The 20,164-nt window shown below is 49.8% G+C and overlaps 9 protein-coding genes across 9 annotated transcripts; 2 read left to right on the top strand and 7 right to left on the bottom strand.

Moving 5' to 3' along the window:
• Positions 1-1,083: 1,083 nt before the first annotated feature.
• BU24DRAFT_339614 (uncharacterized protein) lies at positions 1,084-3,488 on the bottom strand (the record flags this gene model as incomplete). Its single annotated transcript, XM_033523191.1, is given in 9 exon segments — positions 1,084-1,304; positions 1,358-1,604; positions 1,661-1,969; positions 2,020-2,434; positions 2,482-2,698; positions 3,026-3,132; positions 3,147-3,198; positions 3,269-3,369; positions 3,427-3,488. 9 exon segments carry the CDS (start codon positions 3,486-3,488, stop codon positions 1,084-1,086), a joined length of 1,731 nt encoding a protein of 576 aa, XP_033390419.1.
• Positions 3,489-4,083: 595 nt separating this feature from the next.
• BU24DRAFT_37109 (Phox-like protein) lies at positions 4,084-5,389 on the bottom strand. The gene is made up of 3 exons (XM_033524454.1): positions 4,825-5,389; positions 4,443-4,764; positions 4,084-4,381 (listed from the first exon to the last, which is right to left on the bottom strand). The coding sequence occupies exons 1-3, from the start codon at positions 4,900-4,902 to the stop codon at positions 4,353-4,355; spliced, it is 429 nt and encodes a 142-aa protein (XP_033390418.1). The 5' UTR covers positions 4,903-5,389; the 3' UTR covers positions 4,084-4,352.
• Positions 5,390-5,737: 348 nt separating this feature from the next.
• On the bottom strand, positions 5,738-6,725 carry BU24DRAFT_339682 (uncharacterized protein; the record flags this gene model as incomplete). The annotated part of the gene is made up of 4 exons (XM_033523196.1): positions 5,738-5,903; positions 5,952-6,259; positions 6,307-6,570; positions 6,624-6,725. The coding sequence occupies 4 exons, from the start codon at positions 6,723-6,725 to the stop codon at positions 5,738-5,740; spliced, it is 840 nt and encodes a 279-aa protein (XP_033390417.1).
• A 1,946-nt stretch (positions 6,726-8,671) lies between these two features.
• On the top strand, positions 8,672-10,360 carry BU24DRAFT_37068 (uncharacterized protein). Its single transcript, XM_033524440.1, has 2 exons — positions 8,672-9,284; positions 9,337-10,360. Exons 1-2 carry the CDS (start codon positions 8,954-8,956, stop codon positions 10,182-10,184), a joined length of 1,179 nt encoding a protein of 392 aa, XP_033390416.1. The 5' UTR covers positions 8,672-8,953; the 3' UTR covers positions 10,185-10,360.
• A 570-nt stretch (positions 10,361-10,930) lies between these two features.
• Positions 10,931-13,588, bottom strand: BU24DRAFT_417727 (uncharacterized protein). Its single transcript, XM_033526794.1, has 7 exons — positions 12,979-13,588; positions 12,795-12,908; positions 12,479-12,611; positions 11,969-12,428; positions 11,705-11,915; positions 11,406-11,629; positions 10,931-11,341 (listed from the first exon to the last, which is right to left on the bottom strand). The coding sequence occupies exons 1-7, from the start codon at positions 13,292-13,294 to the stop codon at positions 11,294-11,296; spliced, it is 1,506 nt and encodes a 501-aa protein (XP_033390415.1). The 5' UTR covers positions 13,295-13,588; the 3' UTR covers positions 10,931-11,293.
• Positions 13,589-13,957: 369 nt separating this feature from the next.
• On the top strand, positions 13,958-14,580 carry BU24DRAFT_37043 (uncharacterized protein). Its single transcript, XM_033524430.1, has one exon. The coding sequence runs from the start codon at positions 14,068-14,070 to the stop codon at positions 14,392-14,394; it is 327 nt and encodes a 108-aa protein (XP_033390414.1). The 5' UTR covers positions 13,958-14,067; the 3' UTR covers positions 14,395-14,580.
• A 186-nt stretch (positions 14,581-14,766) lies between these two features.
• On the bottom strand, positions 14,767-15,438 carry BU24DRAFT_457971 (uncharacterized protein; the record flags this gene model as incomplete). Its single annotated transcript, XM_033531583.1, has 2 exons — positions 14,767-15,357; positions 15,430-15,438. 2 exons carry the CDS (start codon positions 15,436-15,438, stop codon positions 14,767-14,769), a joined length of 600 nt encoding a protein of 199 aa, XP_033390413.1.
• Positions 15,439-16,471: 1,033 nt separating this feature from the next.
• On the bottom strand, positions 16,472-17,764 carry BU24DRAFT_337529 (G1/S-specific cyclin CLN2; the record flags this gene model as incomplete). Its single annotated transcript, XM_033523091.1, has 2 exons — positions 16,472-17,473; positions 17,531-17,764. 2 exons carry the CDS (start codon positions 17,762-17,764, stop codon positions 16,472-16,474), a joined length of 1,236 nt encoding a protein of 411 aa, XP_033390412.1.
• Positions 17,765-18,417: 653 nt separating this feature from the next.
• On the bottom strand, positions 18,418-19,537 carry BU24DRAFT_417725 (uncharacterized protein). Its single transcript, XM_033526793.1, has one exon. It carries the CDS (start codon positions 19,143-19,145, stop codon positions 18,495-18,497), a length of 651 nt encoding a protein of 216 aa, XP_033390411.1. The 5' UTR covers positions 19,146-19,537; the 3' UTR covers positions 18,418-18,494.
• Positions 19,538-20,164: the final 627 nt, after the last annotated feature.

Genomic DNA, 20,164 nt, shown 5'->3' with positions numbered 1-20,164 from the left:
ACTATTGCCATGAAATCCTGTGATCCTTTCAGTCAGCGGGGCCTCGCGCAGGATGGTCTGTTTCATCCACGAGGTTTGTAGCGCAGGCCTTTTCCGGAACCCCTTATGATTCAATGTACTTCCCGATTCGAGCGGAAGAATACACAATCGCAAGGGCCGGGGCCCAGTCTAGTACTCTGGTTCCTAGCGAAGAGTATTCAAATCAGTCCACCTTCCACAGCTGTCTGGTAAAATGATACAGGTGATTCTAGAGGGAAAGGAAGACTGGATCTTCCATGCTCAACATGAAATGAGTGACATGGAGAGGACGCACTGATACATATGATCCAACGACCATCACTTCATCCAAACAGCTATTCCCAAGGGGCCTCATCCTATTGCATCAGCAAGCCGTCGGCGGTGAATCACCTCCAGCCGCTCTATGAAGGGGATCCCAAAACTGGGACCCCCAACAAGGTCGCGTCGACTTGACATTTTTTTCTCATAACAAACTGCGTGGCTGCTCAGACGACGAGGGACCCAGAATCGGGACCGCGGGTGTGAGACTGAGCGAGAGCATGAGCAGCCTGAGGCAGCCAGATTCGAGCGTGAGCGACCATGATTGAGCTTTGAGGGGACCATGAGCAAGCGTGAGTTGAGGCGGCACAATCGCGAGCGTATTGAGCCGAGGGTGGAGCGACTAAGCAATCATGGTCGATTTGTCTGGAAGCATACATACGAAGGGGGCTTCCAGCCAACATTGAATACACGTTGAATAGATGCAATCATCTAAGAAGGATAGCACTTCTAATCTGATTTGATTTGATTGTGTAGCTCTTTGCTTGAATGGACATGATCAGTCCACTCTCTTGAGACACATTCCTTCCTGCCTACAACTCCTCCTATCTCCATAGCCAACCCCATTGTTTACTCGAAGTACATGCACCACCAGAATGTAAGAAATGATGACACAGTGCAACTCTGGCCGCCAACACAAAATCGACCTGCGTCTTAACCCCCGCCCATATTTGTTCAATTTGAAGCGTCCACCGTCCGGTTCTTTCCCTCGACTCTCGTATTCCACTTCTTCCCATGGCGTATGCTCTAGAAGAACTTGCCGCTCTTGTAAAAGTAATCGCTCTGCTCAATGACCCGTTCGGTTTCCTGCTCATCTACTGATTCGGTGCGGGGTTGAGGGATTGGCCGGTCCAAAGCACTGAAGCGGTGGCCTTTGACCCTAGACATGACGTAGAGGAACCCGATGCGAACACCTGCAGCTCCGAAGGCCCAAAGAACACCGCCGACTGGGGCTGCGACGAAAGCACCTGTGGGATCGTTTAGCCCAGGTCAAGCGATAATTTCGTTGCAATTCACTCACCAAAAGCACTCCAATCTCCGGCGTAAAGGCCGTTCTCCAAAATGAGGAGCTTGCTCGCGAGATCCACATTACCGTCGTAGTAGACGAGGCCAAACAGGAAGACGGTAAAGATGCCTCCGAGGCCACCAATCACGAAATCGAAACCACGGTACCAGTAGAATCGCTCGGACAATCCAAAGACGAGACATGGCACAACGGCGGCGCTAACAAGATCGCTGATGAGGAAAATCTGCAGAATGTCGGGACTCTGTGTAATATGATCAGTCAAGTCACGAACGTGTAAAAAAGCCAACTCAAGCTTACCTTGAGAGCAACTACAACCGTCGGAACGATCAGAGCAACCACGAGGCCTCTAATGACCCAGATGTTGAGCTTGTTGCGGAAAATGTCGTTGCTTGCAGTGCTGATGATGGCACTCTGGAAGCTATCGAATGCAGCTGTAGAGAGAGCAATGACCATGACGAGCACTACACCGACAACCCAGGCAGGCAGCTCGTTAAGCAAGAAGAAGAATGCGAGGTAGCCGTTCTCAGCATCGTTCAACTTCCAAGCACCAGACCAGGCTGCCAACAGGCCCCCTACACCGACGAGAACGAGGATACAGCAGACAACCTGGAGTTTGTTAGTACGTTGCCATAACATATACGCCTTACCACACTCACAAAGCTCGCAATGGAAACACCGATTCGAAGGTCCTTGTCGGTCTTGGCAGCGAAAGTTCGCAGCCAAAATCCCGAAAGAAAGAAATCGTTCGTCAAGATTGCCACAGGAAGGATGTAGATGAGTTGCCAACCTAAAAGGCTGGCATTGAGGTATCCAGACTCCTCGATCAACCTGTGCTCGACCTTGGTCTCAACGCCGACTGCGATGACAGCCATGATGATCAGCCCCAAAACCATGCCACCTTGAATGTTGTCGGTGATGAAGGAGACTTTGAATCCCGCAAGACCGGTGTAAATTGTTGTAACAGCGCATTGGACAATGACTACTGGCAGCCCATCCAAGCCTGTCAAGACGTTTACAATTTGCTGCACCGCCGAAAGCTCAGCAACCATGTATAGGAACATGGTAATGAGACTAGTTCCTGTGAGCTTTTGTTTGGCTGAACATTCTGGTTGTCTTACGTGCAAATGCTCAAAAACAGGCCACCGATGAATCCGTATCGTTGTCTGCACCATTCGGTGAGTACAAAGCCCTCGGGACATTTACGTCGAATGATAGGACCAAGTACACCGAAGATCAGAAGCGGCAGAGCTGACGATAGCGCGTATACGACAAGACCCTGCACACCTGCAATCGTGGCAATCTGAGGATATGTAGTAAGAATACCAGATCCAAGACCTAATGGTAAGGACGACCTAGGTCAGCTTGAAATTTCAGAGGGAAGGGGGAATAGGAGAGAAAATTAGAGCGACAGCACGTTCCTCACGCAAGTATTATCTTGATCGAGTTCATACGGTACTTCTCAGCTTCGTTCATGACTCCTCAAGATAGCTATTTGCGTGTAGCAAATAGCACTCAAAAGAATCAAGTCCTTAGCGCCCGTAGTGTAGTCGCACAGATTGCCTTCCAAACGTTCGCCAGACACCGGGAAACGATGAAGAGCTGGCGTCTGAAAGGCAATGCTGCGAGAGATCTCAAATACGAACCTGTGATGGAATTCAAGACTCGAACCCATGAATGGGAGCCTTCCGCTTTGCTTGGAGCAATCTCGTGTAGATCGAGCGGAACGTGATAATGCCGATGCTGCCGCTGCACTTCTCAAGGTCGTTGGACTGCGTGGATGCACTCACCCGCAGCTATGAAATTCAGTGCAAGCGGTATTGCTACATAGACGTCAGCTCATGCATTCTAGTTAAACGAAACAAGTCAAATTTGGAGTATATAGCAAATTAAATCCGCAACGAGGACCGCGATGCTTGGTTGTCTGACCCTTTTGTGTTCTGTTACTCGACAGCCATTCTGTCTTCGACTGGTGTCGCAATCTCCAGGCGATGTAGCAGCCGATGACTCTGTACGCAGATTTAGTAAGGTAATCCTGGATACACATAGACACACGGTGAACGCACAAGAAGACTGCGTATGTACAATAGATGATAGCATTGGATGCCGACGTGGAAGGAGCCCCCATTTTGGTAACGAATCTCCACCGTTGGTTGATATGCAAATGCAAGCAACTAAATGAATAGTAATAGTTAATAGGTGGGTGACACTGGTGATGGAAAAGAAAGCCGGGGGTCGTGGTTCGCATTTAAAGATCACAAGTTCAGAACCCATTGCTTTTTTTCTTTCCCGACCCGCCTTCCTCTTTTGGGAAAGATACGTCACTAGCGCTACAGTCCGTCTGTATTATCAATTGCGACTTGCACTGGAGCTAATTCCCAAGACGGCCCAGATCCCATCCTGTTCTGTCAGTTATTATGAATTATTCGCGCAGTCCATACGAAAGCCCAGATGAACTTTTACAGTAGTGGCGTTACAAGTGGCCAGTTACCGGAACTGTCTGTTACTGTGCACCTGCCTGGGTATACATTTGAGAGGCAATGTGTATGTGTAGCTCGTTGCTTGCTGCGATTATCTGAGCAAAGGACTACAGGAGGCAGAGCGAAGTCGGAAATATCGTCCGAATTGGTAACCAACATGCTTAGTAACCAGTTCTAATGTACCGTATACGAAAGATTGAATCAGAAGTCGAATGATATCTTACGCGACCGGCCAAATCTCTTGAATAAGAAAATATTGAATTGCTAAGATGAAGCATAGCCAAGCCATGAGCATTCCATCACCACGAAATATCCCAAATGCTCCGAAACGCATGAGAATGCCTCCTGACAACGAACATTTTCATCCAAGTCTGAAATACCACCACACTCTGGTCATCATTCATGCCCTCGTCAGGTCGTGTGATCATCGAACAAATGGTATTGAAGAGTCGCGCCTGGATATGGAAGGAAAGAAAGGAAATGTCGCTAAAAGGCAGGAATCGATGAAGCGGTCACCAAGCGTGGCGGTCCCAGTTTGGATCTGAATATGTCAATCGTGGTGTCGCATGCAAGCAAGCAAGTAGAGAGAGCATGAGACTGACCTTGTACAAATGCTGCGAGCACTTTGCTGCCCGTCTGGAGCAACGGGTGTCCCACCACAATCTGGAGAAACCTTTGTAAACCCTCCCTGCGGTGTTCGATCACGTCATCCGAGAAGCGGTTCGTGAGGACTTTGCCAGGTAGCGGTGGTATCGTAACTCTTGCAGACTCGCGCTCCAGAATGTCGCGGAAGGCTTCGAAGTCGCTATAACGACGTCGAACGAAAGAAGACTTCAACTTGAAGGACGGTATGTTCGTACGCATAACGATCTCATAGGTTGTGTACATGCCCCGGCCGACGCCATGGGTCATGGGGTTGCGAACCTGCGCGGTTTAATACAATGAGCTGCGTCAGGCGGTTTCCGTAGCTCGGAAGGGGCATACCTCTATTTCGAGGAAATTCTCAGGAGGGCCATAAAGCTCCTCGAAAGATTGTTGACGTGCGTCGGGCAGGGACTGCATCTTCTGGTCGTGAGACAATAAGTTTGGGAGGTTGATGGTTGCGCGCGCGGGGCAGAGCCAGTACCGATGGTTTAGGTATCACAGTAGAGTTAGACATGCAGGTGGGTACCAACGGGCCGACTTGCGCTAGGGAAGAGCGCACGTGAATTGGATGACATAATACATATTTCGATCTCCATTGAGGCTCCTTTTCAGGGGACAATTCTTTCAGAACTTTCCAAGGGTAACCTTGTTCTATACATAACTAGGTATATATAGTATATTCATACCTAGGCTACAGACATAGACTCTTCCTGTCACGGACATTAAGAGTTAGCTCTCTGTGCTCCAATGTTAGCAAGTGAATATAAGCAAGACTTGCAACGTTTGGATATGTGAATATGCATACGTTATCCGCCAGATCAAGGTAGAGTTTCTGGGAGATCCAATCGCTCAAGATTCAAAGTTGCTGCAAGGACTACACAGTGCGAGGTGACCATCAAACGTAGTCCATTTGGAAAAGAAGCTAGGGTATCGTCATTTCTATCAAATCGGGTTATTACTGCATCTCATATGAACTGATTAGGGTGCTTCTGGTGAAGTTAGTTCCGCATAGCTCCATCCCATTTCGCAAAGAGGCATGCCGGTTTGTAGACATTTTGCATGTCTGAATAATTACGATCCCCCTAAACCCAGCCTAACAGATTTCCCTTCGCATAGGGCGGTTTCCAGGGGTAACGGTATAGTTCGGTCAGATCATCATGCGCGAACGGCTTGTAAATGCTTCATCAAGTATGTATGTTAGTATTATGAGTTCATGAGGCTCCATTGGGGAGGAGCAATCAACTCCGCTTCATTACTCGGATTTCTTAGCGAGCTCAGCCTGCTCTCGAAGTTTTGGCGCCGTCGTCTGCTTTTGTTCCAGGTCTGCGGCCCACAATGCCGCGCCAACCGTGTTCGTGAACGAGAAGAAGATGCCAACTATGGGTACAAGCTCAAGGAGAACTGCGGGAACTCCAAAACTAACCAAATTAGCATTTTAAGGTGACAAACCTTGGAACCAATCTTACCTTGTGTAGGCACCCTTCCGTTGCTCGACAAATTGTTCCTTCTCTCGCTTGTTCATCTGCTTCAATTGGAAGTATCGCTGGTGCGCTGTTGGCCCGAACTTGCGTCCTTGCAAAATGACGAACAAGATCGTGCCGATAACGGGGATAAAGTTCAGAGGAAGGTATAGGAAGTAGCGAATGATAGCTTTCGGGGTGAAGCGTGCGAAGGGCTTCCGAAGAATCTTACCCAGCTTTGCTACAGGGTCGCTTCCTGGCTTGATCTGGCGCTCTTTGGAGACCAAAGAGGTCAAATTACGTGACAAGAGGGTCTGTTCGATAGTCAGCCTTGTATAGCAACAGACAGGAAGCAACCTACGCCATCGAAAGTGTCTATTAGAGCTTCGTCAATAAGGAAGTTCTTGCTAAGAACAGAGAAGATGGTACTGCTCTCGCTGAGCACCAAGAGAACGGTCGTGACGATCGCCAGAGGGCCATTGAATATGGTCAGAACGGCAGCCTGAGGAACGTATGTCACAGCGAACATGAACAACGTCACTCCTACACCTAGGGATAAGGTGGGCAGTAGTTTTGAACCGAGTGGCTTCCATAGGCTACGGTGGGAGAAAAAGTACGCGATGCCCTTTGTGAATGTCAGCATTCGGAGTCCAAGACGGATAATGCGGATGAGGGTACCTTAAGCGGGTAGAGGTAGGCTCCCGATCGCGCCGCATCTATGGCAAGTATCTTTGCCTGCTGGAATTCTTCAGCTGCAACCTCTTTCACTCTTTCCGACATGATTAATTATCGGCGGCGGTTGCGTAAGGGAAACGAGGCCCCAAGAGAGGATGGATGGTAAGCAGAAGGTAAAGTAAAGGACTATGTGGTAGGAAAAGTTGACCGTAAGAATGGCTCGTACGAGGTGGGTGAAGTGAGGTACACGATGATCGACTCGCTGCCGTATCGTATCAGGTTTGGAGGGTGGGTGGGTGTGAGTGGATGTTGTTTGCGATGTGGGAGACAGGTTGTTTGGTAGGCAAAAAGATGGGGAAAGTTGCATTTTCGCATCTACGTCATTTTCCCCATCCTCCTCTCCCCCGCGAAACCGGATCTTGCCAAGCGCGGTACCTCTGGATGCATCATGGTTCATTTAGCAGCATTTTAGTACTCGTAGCATGATTGAACAGGGCAGGGCAGGACTGATTTGGACAGGGCAAGACAGGCTATGGAATGGACGGATGCGCGATATTGCGTGCATTTCGACACTCGCATGTACCTCGTACCGTACCTCTGGTGACTCTTTACGAGTAGGAGTAACCCCCGTGGCTCCGCATCCCCGTTGCTATGTGTAGATACCTAGGTAGGTACATACATACCTACCGAGTACCCTGCTGCACTGTACCGAGTGACATTGAACACAGAATGGCAGAGAATCGTAGCTCCATGCGGCTCCCCCTGGATCTTCCGAAATCCCCGCACTCCCTTGCATCCAAACCGAACACAATTTGACCTTCTGATCACTCAATTCTAGTATTACCCCGCTGCCTGGACCACCACCTCTCCTTGCCATGGCATCGCTCGATGTACGAGGTAGTTCAGAAGCTTAATTCGTTAGTTTGATTGAAATACAAGGTGAGAATTCATGTTTCCGGATGTGTAAGGTCAGAAACCAGTTTGAGACGCGTCCGTATGGTGGGACGCCGCGTCATGTCTCCAATGTAAACCCGTAGCTCTTAGGCTCGTGGTCCCTTTGAACCATACCATACGTAACTTGTAGGATGCACATGGAGCCAATTGGGTGGGGTTGATGGATTTACCAAGATCGGACACAATGTACGCATTGATGAACGCCATAACCAGTTACTAGAGTACGACTTGTAGGTTGTACGAGTAACTCATAACAACATGCGCGATGGAAGATTGTCCGGTAGAAGCTAAGAGGCCGGATGAGTGGGACACGTTCCATAAGGTGATGGGGCGATTTGCAGGGAACCAAGTTTTTCTTGGTCTGTTACGCCACAAGCACAGACAGGGCAAGGATGGTTTCTTAGAGACCCAAAACCTCGTGGTTCAGGTGTTATTCGTTGTCTCTGTAGAGTAGGGGGCTAGAAGGTGAATGGACGTCGATGTCGTTTGGAGAACGTCACAAGGCGGGCGGACGTCGATCGAAATCGTCTGGCCAGATGTTGATCGAGGCTGATGAAACTGGAAAAGAGGGCCGAAAGCAGGGCCGAGACGCTATTCTTGTATCCGCCGCCACAATTCGACCTTCTTTTGTTTGTTTTTGGCCATCATTACTGTTTATGGAGTACCAGAAGCGCTGGTCACCTTTTAGTTACCCGGAAGCTTGCCTTCGATGTAATCATCTTCCATGCCTGGCATTGGCCAGTACTATGCACTACCGTGCCACAGTTACAGAACGAGTAGTAGGAATAGTAGTATTTCGAACATACGAGTACTGTACTGTACATCCAAGTAACCAGTTAACAGCGCAAGACAAACCTCGCTACTGTACAGTTTCGGTGCTGTCTTGGACGCATTCTCTCTAGAACGACAAAGACGGGCGGGCACGCCATTCCTCATTTTCGTCTGTCATTCACTTGCCATCTGCCATCCGACCGTACAAGGCATAGATCCATCGGAGAAAAAAGATGCTCCCAGATCACGATGACGAAACCAAACCCCACGAGGCCTTGATTGTTTGCCTGTTCGTCGCTAGTCTGATCCATTCCAAGGGCGGAAGAGAATCGTGACTTTCAGTTTCACCACAACCCCTCAGCCAATGGTGCCTTCTTCCCTGTCCGCATGCTGAACTGCCTGTGAGGACACTATGACGTATACATTGTTTTGCAAATTCACCTCCCCATATATAAGATCCTCTTTGGAGACACTTCCTACATCCTTCATCTTATCACAACCACACTACAACAACAATCCAACAGCTTCCAATACTACTTCTTTCTCCTTGAAAGAATCACTTGCTCCCTTCACTACATTACCATTTACACTCACAACACAACTTCATAATGGAGAAGATCAAGGCTAAGGTCGAGAACGTCCTCCACAAGGACAAGCACGATACCACTGCTACCGGATCTCATTCCACTGGCACTCACACTACCGGTACTCACACTGGCGGTGTCACTGGCCACAACACCTCTGGAACCACCGAGTACTCTGGTAACACACACGGCCGCTCTGACCCAACTGGCCCTCACGACTCTCACCTTGCCAACAAGGCTGACCCTCGTGTCGACTCTGACCAGGTCGGAGGATACGGAAACACTGCCAGCACTGGTGGAACTCATGGCTCTGACCCCACTGGCCCTCATAACTCTCGCATCGCCAACAAACTTGGTAAGCTTCTCCTGTTCTTCTCTCCCGTGATATCGGTCGCTAACTCCTACAGATCCCCGCGTCGACTCCGACAATGTTGGAAGCTATGGAAACAAGGGTGCTGCCGCTCAGCACACTGGCAATGTCCCCACCGGCGGTTTGACTGGTGGTTCTACTGCTTCCCCTCGTGAGGGCTCCCTTGGAGGCCATACTCATGGCACCACTGGTGTTACTGGCACTCATGGCACTCACGGCACTCACGGCACTCACGGAACTACTGGCGGCTACTCTGACCCCACTGGCCCTCATGATTCTCACCTCGCCAACAAGGCCGATCCCCGCGTCGACAGTGACCGAGTTGGTGGTTATGGAAACACCACCGGCACTTACGGCACCACTGGCACTCACGGTACCACTGGTGGGTTGACCGGTGGTACTCACACTGGCACTCATGGAACCACTGGCGGTTACTCTGACCCCACTGGTCCCCACGACTCTCACCTCGCCAACAAGGCCGATCCCCGCGTCGACAGTGACCGTGTTGGTGGTTATGGAAACACCACTGGAACTCACGGAACCACTGGTGGATTGACCGGTGGAACTCACACTGGCACTCACGGCACCACTGGCGGATCGACTGGTGGCTCTCACACTTACGGTACCACTGGAAATTACTCCGACCCTACCGGCCCCCACGACTCTCACCTCGCCAACAAGGCTGATCCTCGCGTCGACAGCGACCGTGTAGGTGGATACGGAAACACCACTGGAGCTGGCGGTCTTGGTCACAGCACCAACCCTGGCCCAGCTTCCAACACTGCTGGTCCTCACAACTCGAACCTTGCCAATAAGCTCGACCCCCGCGTGGACAGCGACCTTGATGGCTCCAAGACCACCGGAGGCAACCGCACTTACGGCTAAATGCTTCTTATGACGGAAGGAGAATGTAATTATGATATCCCCGGCTTAATCGTGGAAGTGGCCACTCTTCCCTGACTCTATTTTCAACATTTGTTTGACTTCTGAGATCACCAAATGATGTATTATGATTAGCTTAAAATGAATTCAATGACCCTTTCACGGTTCTTTACGTTCAATTATTCTCTCGTGCCTACTCTTTTGAGCGTGATTTGATATAATTTTTTTCATGAATTATCACAGTAGATGCCTTGCTTCTAAATTCTTTTACTTGTTGGTCAAAAATTATCCCCAATTGCGACCATACTCGGAGTAAGTACTGAGAATTTCTGGATCTATAAATGAGAGACTCCAGCGAAGCAAGTACACAAATGGCAATTATATTAAAGACATACCTTGTAGATACGAACGTATTCCATTGTCGTCGTCAGATGAACTAAATTCTAATTGGGTGACCATCTGCTAACAGTTGTCTGAACCTAACCGAATTGGGAAATTGATAGGCGATTGAATGGTGTTTGCGAATGGGTTTATCACACTCTTATCAACAACGCGCTGGTCGAAAAGTAGGTAATATTGTCCTCTTCGCCTTCGGGGTGAAGCGAGGAAAGTATCCATGGACGTCTTGAGTACACTGCGGACTGCTCTCTATCCTTGATCTCTACATATCTCGGCATCCGGCTCTAGTACTTTCCTATCCTCCGCGAGTGCCACGGGCTCATATAGATAATAATGTGCATGCTTTATTCTTTTAGATTCTTCATCCAGATGGTATCTACTTTTCATTCCTTGCGAAAATATATACACAATTATTTTACTTACACAACGTATGAAAGTCTAATGCCAATCATTGCATTACCAAAAGTCATGATATATATACACATATATGCACATAAAATCATCCTAGAACGGTACAGAAAGGAAGCCTGACTCCTGTGAAATCCTCAAGGGCATAATTGTCGACAATAGCGGCTAGTTTGTGTCATCTCCGTTATGAGCACATGGGTGCCCCGTTACCCAATGTCCAAAGACTCATGCGCACACTCAAGTCATGGTGGTGGGCAATAGTAGGTGAAGTACCTATCTTGTTCTATCGCTGATGTTCTTCAGGATCAGAACTCGAGCCTCGTAACAACCACCGCAGCAGCGACATAAATACACTAGAGAATAAGTGTTAGCTCATTATTCCTCTCCGAGAGAAGAAGGAGGAACTCTCTCGCTTACCGCGGAGACAAAGTACGGCAGTCCCAGGCCGGCGCCACCTATTTTGATCGCTTGCACCCAGAGAACGGTCATGAGAGGCGCACCGACCAGCGATCCCAGCGTCTTCGTAAGCATCACGATGCTGAAATCTTGGATGTCTGAGGTGTCCGTTGTGATGAGGGGAGATTTCACGAGGGACATGGTGAAGACTGGAAGTGCAGATCCCATGGCATACATAACAAGGGCTGTGTATAGGTGGTGGTTCGTCAGTTGGAGTCAATGGAAAAGGAGTTTGGCGGGTAAAGATTAAGGAGACCGACCTGTGAGGAGCAGCCATATTTCGGCCGCAAAAGCCACAAACAATACCCCAACCACAGAGATGGCGATGCTAGCTTCTGCACAGAGGTAGTTGAAGCGAACTTCGGAGCCTTGGATTGACTTGGAAGGTAGGGAGCTTCGCACGATCCGTGGTATTATCACTGTCAATAAGACGACGTTGACTAGCGCTTTCGTCGAGAGCATGTATCCAGCCTTTGGTAAATGATTAGCTGCTGATGCAAAATTCCAAAGGATGATCGACATACCTGTGCAAATGTCCACTTGTAACGCTTAGAGATGTATTGAACAAGAAGTTTAGTGTCAGAACTCGCCAGCGCTGTAAGAAAAAATGACGCCAACATGACCTGGAAATTTCGACGTCCCTTTACTAGACAGACCAGTTTCCTGATGACTGACATCATATTCTGGAGCGGTCCGGCGGCTGTCTCGAAGGCATTGTAGTATCGACTGGGGCTGCTATCGCGTGCTGGTAGGAGTGGGTTGGCTTCATCGGACAAGGCCTCATCGTCACTTCCCTCCGAGCGCTGTGGACCCTTGGTTCGATTTACCGAGAGAAGTCTCACGGTTGGGAATGCGGCGACCAGCAAAAAGATATTGATACAGAATGGAAGCCATAAGCTTCGGCTCATGGTGAAAGATGCGAGCGAAGGCCCGATGAAGTTGACGACGTAGGTAATGGATGAAACATACGAAAAGTAGGACGCGCTGTTCCAGGGTCAGAAGAAAATCATCGACCATCTAGGGTTCTAAATTACCGTTGGACGTGGTCCTTTGCTAATGCTGAGGTCAATGTGAAGATCGTTGACTGAAGGACACAGTCTCCACCGAAAACGGCAAGGAACGGGCCTGCAATGATGGCGCGAGTGGGTAGAACATGTTCGAAATTACCTACGACATCGTCAGAAAAACAACTCAATGATTATTATTACAGTAGCTCGGTATCGGAATGATGTCCTCAGTTATAGACTTCTTTGGAGAAACTGCTGTCCATAGTCCTCACTAATTTAGAAATGTTTATTCCTACACTTCACACTATAAAAAGTAATTAGAAAACCAAAAGAAATCACATACTAACAACAATCGCCCAAAATGACAAAAAGATCCTAGGGATCAGATTGCACCACAGGACAACTAGAATGCCAAAACTCTCAGCTACAAAGCTGAACGGGATGGTGACCAGGAAATCTGCAGATCAACACCTTATTAGCCTTTGGCACAGCATTACATGATGAATGTATCGGATTTCTCCACATACCGCAAACGACGAGTGTGGTTTCCATTATGCCTTGGATCCATGCTAGTTGCTTCTGAACCTCGTCGATCTTGCAGAATTGCTCTGGGATGGTGCCGTCTGGGAATGAAGTGGGATCTGGGCCGTGCTGGGCGTAATGTTCTCTACAGAGACCACGCTCAACGACTCGGTTCAACGGGAGGGTGTAAAGGCTGTTTGCCAGATTGATGAGAGTTAGTAGTACTAGGAGTGGCCATATCGAAGATCTGACTGCGACGATGCTTGCCGGTGATGGGCTCCTAGATATCAAGGGTGATGGTAACGAAGGGGATGAAGTCATGATAAAGTCCGAGGTGGGAAGGAACAGACGAGGGTTCGACAAATGCTGTGACGGTACCCCATATAATATCCATGAAGATATGATATTATTTCATCGAGGAATAGTTTGCTATCGTAGCTTGTAGGTAATCAAGAACCACCATCGAAGAGATGAACGAATGTCGTATCGTATGCACGCTTATCGATATCCTTGGATGCCCCATCCTTTCCCAAAAGGGGGTCACGAGCCACAGCGAAACAGATAGATAGACCGAGCCACACATTAACATAGATTCAACGTTCACGATCCCATGAGTAGTGATCTGAAATTTGATAGTCCAGTTACCTCATGATACCAGCCAGGCGGCCCATTATAGTTCCACACAATTAGATATTAGTCAACCACATGAAAGCAGAGCATACCTATCTCTCGATTCCAGGCCGACCAGCACAACAAACCTTGCACCTCTTGCTTTCTTCCCGACCTCTGCCCAACAAATATTACTAGCCTTTCGCACATGTCAAGGAATGGACCCTTTAGGTATCGGCCAGAGTTTGATACCCTGATCTCTGCGTGGTAATATATGTACTACTGATGTACTACCGTACAGTAGTTACATCGCAGAGCATAATTGAGATGAAGATATTAAAAGAATTCCACTACACATGGAAGTAGAGGGTGACCCCCATTTGAGCGACACGCGCTGTTGCATATCTTCATTAGTACTCTAGAGTAGGCTGCTTCATCTTACTCGACCCAGGGTCGGTTTTGTACGTCGCGAGCGCGCACGTAAAATGACCAGACACGCACCCTGTGAAGGGTGGATAGCCAGGATGTTTTTCTTTCTTGCCAGCGCGGTGGCGATCATGGTGATGACGATGGTGGTGATGGTGAAAAAACACAGCACAGGGTGTGACTACATGCCATGCCATGCCACGCATACACCCTTTCCTCCCTCCCTCCATCTTCATTTTCTCCCTCTCTCCACGGTCGGCCCCGCGGACTTAAGGAAATGCAATCCAACGAACTCGATATCTATAATTCGAAGCCAAGTTTGTCATTCCAAAGACCCGCCTCCTAAGCGCGCGTCTGGACCCATCCTGCACGAGAGTCGCCTTTGAACATACAGTTAGGCTTCATGCCAGACCGGGTAGACAACCCACCAATCGTTGTTGTGACAAGAGATGAGATGAACTCCCATAAGGAACTCCAATGATGGGATTAACCTGAGGAACCACTGCTAGCACCAACAACCACTTCACTTGACGATGTGAAGGTAGATGGATGATTGCAAGAGTGGGAGAAATCGTCACCTCGGCGTGCCGGTACAGCGAGCAGTATGCATGTACACAAAGAGACAAAGAGAGTATTGTGAAGGGGTGAGTGTGGCATCAAGTCCAGCGTAATCATGACCCGTTGTCATGGCCATTGTAACATCGAATCCTCAACGCATACTAATCATTGGAGCAATAAACCAAATCAATAATCCCAATTCACCCAGCAATGCCAATGCCCTCACAGTACCCTATTCCATTCACAGCGACGCATTTCGCCCATGCGCTATCGTCACATCTGGAATCTCCGTCATTGCCGCTGCCGCTGCCGCTGCCGCCACCGCTGCGACGATAGCACTCTGCCCGTGTCCTTCGCGTCTCGTGTCGCATTGCTAATGTCCCTCCTGCCAGGGCGGCGCACGCCAGGAGCATGAGCGCGAGTAGAATGAGAAAGAAGAAGATGACGCCCTGCTGTGGCGGTGGTCGCCGATGTTGTCGTTGCTGTCGTGCCCTCCTACTCCAGGGCAAGCACGAGCATGCCCCGAGGAGATTGTTCGACGATGAAAACGCAGAGCCGCTGCCACCGAGTGAAATCTCACCTCGCCGCCACGCCGTCGAGTCTAATAGGACGTCGAACGATTCGATGGACGCTGGTGACGGGGGTGCAGACGAGGCGTCTCGGTCGGCGTACCGTGGGCAGAGTAGGTCGTCGGCGAGAGTCGTTGATAATTTACTGGAGGCGGACACAGGAGAGTCCGGAGCAATGTGGTTCGGCAGCCCTGGGGCGGAGATGTTGACGGAGATCGTGGGCTGGTGTCGTGAATTAGCTTTAGAGTTTCCCTTCCTTTTCTGCCCAAATGAAGACGACGCATAGCAACTTACTCGTGTCATTGTTGGGTGATGTAGTGATTTTCGTTCGTAGCAATAGCCAAAGTTTGGACATCGCAGAGTTTAAGAGGCGGTTGTTCGACCATTCAGGGCATGCTCTCTCTGAAACAGACCACGTAAAGCTCGAGACTGCTCGCCCAGCGTTGCATGATGAAACCGCCGTGGGCGTGTTGCTCATAATAACAACTCCCCATGTTATACTTACCCATGACCATACCAGCAAGGCGAAGGGATCGCCCATGAAACAAAGGAGCGAATAAGGTAAATCATCACGACTTGAAACACACAGGACAGACGTTCGTAAGATGTTCGTTATGTGAGCATTGACACCACTACCTAATTTTTTTGTGCCTTTTCTCTATAACTAATGCTCGTGATAGACCTTTTCAGCCCCGCTGTCAAGACAATCTGAATGAGCCTAACTACTCGGCCCAAATCACGCTTTGGATTTTCTCCTCTGCAGCCCACTTCATACTAGAGTCTCGATTTTCGTTTTTTTGAAAAAGAAAACCGAAAAAAATGAAAAACAAGAAGAAGGGTACTCGTTCTCGCACAAGTGAATAACGGTCGGCGAGGGAGCTTTGATGTTCGGTCGCTGCCTCATGTAGAGGCCCACCTATGGTCAATTTCGGCCTATTGCTTATCCCTCCCCTCACTCCTCGGTCAGGACAAGACACATATTAGGTGGAAATGAATCCCAAGTCGGGTGTGCTTGCCCTGCCTCGGGATAGTCACTGTATGCATTATCATTGCCAGGTGACTGGCCGTATGGGCAAGACAGCAAACCATCACGAAGTGGAGGTTCTGCAGGCATGACAAAGGAAAATTAGAAACAGAAAAGAAACTCTTGATATTGTAGGCACATAAACAGGAACGCTCGAAATGCCTGGACCTCGCAGTGATGCTCATACACGGAGATTTTTGATACAACGAAAAGGAAGAGAGAGTTGGGGCGTTGGGAGGCGGAAGCGGCCTTTGAAGCCGGGAGGATTGGTTGGTGCTGATAGGACCCTACTGCATCTTACCGATGCCGCAGCTACTGTTCATGCTGCGGTTGAAGGTAGCCATTGTGGTAGTACTGAGGTTGGATCATGACTGCAGGGTGATCAGGGGTCGGCGTGGTGGGGTACACGTGATTGTCTTGAGGTCTGGCTGGATGTCCTTGTCCAAATTGCACATTGTCAGGCGTGATGGGTGGTGTGATGCAACCATGGTGGACGACAGTGCCGTATTGGTTCTTCTGAGGAGTCTGAGGACCGAGGTATGCAGGCTTGTAGTCGTTGACGGCACCTGTCACGGGGGGAGTAGGTGGGGCAGCGACTCGGCTGGCAATCTGTGCTTGACGTTGAAGGAAGTCATCGACGATGGTAGATACACTCGACAGGTGGGCAGAGGCATACTTGCGCGCAAGCACCTGGGATGGTTGGTACAAGTGGTTAGAGAGGCTCATGACCGTCTGCGGGTCATATGCTCCAGCCCACTCAATTGGCTTTGCTTGATTCCTGGACAAGATGCACCTTGCGAGGGCAAGAGCGGAACGAGCCAAGACGGAAGGTTTGGTGGAAACGAACTCCTTGTGGAAGAGAGCGATCTCGGCAATGTACAGAGTCATGTTCTCAACCTCGGGGTCGTAGGCGACCTCGGAAAGTGCAAGCTGGAGGAAGCTATCGACGGTGGGGTGTCCGATCATCCAGTTGAGAGTCTGGAGTACGTGCCACTCCATCTGGGTAAACATCTCATCGTCATAAAGTGAGCAGCACATGGACTTGAGTTCTCGCACGGTGGGGACACGATCCTTCTTGTCGCCATACTTGGCAGCAATGAGGAGAGCAGCGCAGCCGACGAGCTGGTAGTGACGCTTGTAGACGACACGTCGCGAACAGTAACGATCGAGCAAGTTCACCGCAAGGAAGAGGGTCTCTGGGAGCAATTGAAAAGCGGCATGGGCCTCAATAAGGAAGTCAAGCAGGTAAGGGCGCATGAACCATTGGATCTCTGACTGGATGTCGATCGAGTTGACGTCGGGCAGAGTTTGCGACTAACAATTGTTTAGCTCGAGTGATTGCCATCCTCGCATGAAACAGCAATCTCTTACCTCCATGTTTTCCATGTGCTCCATGATGTCCTCTTGATACTCTTCGGCGGTCGCTCTGGAGAGATCTTCCGCGAGAGCACGCTGTTGCATCCTTGCTACCGCCCGTTCGCGCTCACGGGCCTCAGCGCGCATGGCATAGATGCCGTCCTCGTTTGACTCCACGAAGAAGCTGTCACATTGGTTATAGCGAGGCAGGCCGGTAGGCAGGTTAGACGGGCCAGTTGGGTAAGCCATTTTGACGACGAAGATTGGTTTAGAGGTGATCGAAAGAGTGGATGCTAATTCTCCGGGATATAGACTAAAACTGAGAGTGGACGTGGATTTTCTTGATGAAAGTGAGTGGAAGGCTTGATAAAGAAGCCGAGATGATTAGAGAGCGTAAGCCGGGTAGGCAAGTGTGTCGAAGGACTGTAATTAGTTGGAGGTGATTTTGTGAAAGAGGGTCACTGTGTTGGTGAATATCCCACGAAGAGGCGGGAAATCTACGTGAACAGAGCCTATATTGCAGGCCGGTCAGCAGCTGCTACTTGTCCCCGAGCGAGTCAAGTGAATGTGGAGAGGAGTTCGTACCTTGAGAGAATTAAAATATTACTTGAAAGAGCGAACAGTGGAAGGCGCAATAAGAGAAGAAAGTATAAAGGTCGAAAGGATCGATCCCTGCGCTAGTTGCATACAGGAACTGATCTGGAATGGACTGCTGTTGGTATTGTCCTAATTGGCGAGCACTGCGAAGGGAGAGCTCGAGGGCAGAAGCACGAGTTAACGAGTCCGCCGGTTGGGTGAGGAAGCGAGTGGACCGCCAAGAACAGCTTGGGAATGCAGATATTCCAGATCTGGCAATCGCGAGTCTACACAGGGATGTGAGTCGCGATTCGTTGGTTTTCAATGCTGGATCGATGTACCTTGCGGAGGTCCTGCGGGGTTGTGAAGGTGAAATAGACACGGCAGGGGTATGACGGTCGTGCTATTGGTGTAGCGACTGTTGACTGTGTGGCAACGTAAGATTAGCGAAACTTCGCCAGCAAGAATGGCAATAAGCGGGTGAAAGGCGAGAATGTAGATTTTGGGAGACCATGGAGAACGAGGGTCTAGATGGGAATGTGGTAGCGTGGTTGAGCACGCCTGGTGTTGGAATGGGTTGCGTCGTCTGATCGCCTCGGAAATTGGTTTTTGATGCAAGAAATGTGGAGGGCAAGTAGGGCACCGAGACAGGTAGACCAGAAGAAGAGGTCCTTCTGAAGGAAGCTGCCGCGATAGACGCCGAGTCCAGGTACAGAGGTATGCCTTCCAGGGGATGCTGTGGTATAGAGCGGAAGCAGAGACGGTGTGCAGAGGTGAGAATATGAATCGAACCAGTGAAGCTGAGAACAATTGCTCTTGAATAGATAGAGACAGTAATAGGCGTGATAGGTGGACTGCTGATTCGGGCAAACAGCTGGTGTCGCTCGGTGGTGTAGCTTTGTGGTGCAGGTGAAGGGCCGTCATTCAATCGAGTAGTCGGTGTGGAATTGGCGAGACACGTCTCAATGAGATAAGTCTGCAATCCGATGCCTCGCTCGGCATTCTGCCGCCCTGGACAAATTCGCGTCGCAGCACACACATCATCTCTGTGCATGTCTCTTCGTCCCTTAACATCCAGATTTCGGAACCATGTGTGTGGGCAGTGTTCACCACCCACCCAAACACACCCATGTTGTTGAATTCGCTTTCGTCTCACCCGACATGGGTCGGACGAGTTGGAAGTCAAGGCTCAAGACGGATGTGGCCCGCATTTAGACCAAGGTCCAGGTAATCCAGGTCGTAGGAGGGGCCATTTCTGTAGGATCACGAAGGGACAAGGGGTAAAGGGATCTTTGGTGAATGTGTGCGGATCTTGGAAGAAAGCGATAACAACTAAGCAAAAAACATGACATACCACAGGTATTCAGAAACCGTTTGAATGACTGGCACACACTGAGCTTGTCGGTCGGATGGGTGCAGGTTCGAGGCCGAGGGGCTGGGAGAGAGCCTAGATTGCGGTTGACGGAAGTATCGTCGACTCGAGAGAAGATGGAGGAGCGAGGATGAGCAACGTAGGACGAAGCTTTATTCGACGGTGAAGACGAAGGTGAAGACGAAGGGGAGGATGAGAGCGAAAGGAGACAGAAGGTACTATGCACAAGGCTGTGGTACGCTTCGAGGTCCTATTCGAGGAGGGACGGTCGGTTTGGAGGAGACCGAGGAGCAGGTGGTGAGTTATATGGAAGAGACGGCGCCGAAGAACAAGACAGCACTCATCAGAACCAGGACTCAATGCTCCGACCGAGATGTGAGGTATCGGATGGAGGAGAGAGAGAGAGAGAGAGAGAGGGAGTGATAGAGAGAAGAGAGGGGATGAGTGAGAGAGAAGGAGAGGAGAGGAGATGAAGAGAGAGTGTAGATGTTCAGACGAGCCAAGGCTGAGATTTGGGAAACGACGGGCCAGCAGCTCTCGGATGGAGTTTAGGGCTTGCTACACCACGCCTCCTTCCCACGCCTAGGTACATACGCAGTACTCCGTACACACCCACACGCACATACCTACACGCTACTACACACTGCAAGAAGCAAGCAAACGCAGAGGAAAAGAGGAGTTACAAGCCAGGATTGATGGGG

The sequence above is a fragment of the Aaosphaeria arxii genome, assembly GCF_010015735.1.
Source record: "Aaosphaeria arxii CBS 175.79 unplaced genomic scaffold BU24scaffold_1, whole genome shotgun sequence".
Taxonomy (NCBI): domain Eukaryota; kingdom Fungi; phylum Ascomycota; class Dothideomycetes; order Pleosporales; genus Aaosphaeria; species Aaosphaeria arxii.
Note: the sequence above shows the minus strand (reverse complement) of the source record. Positions and strands in the feature narration are given on the sequence as shown.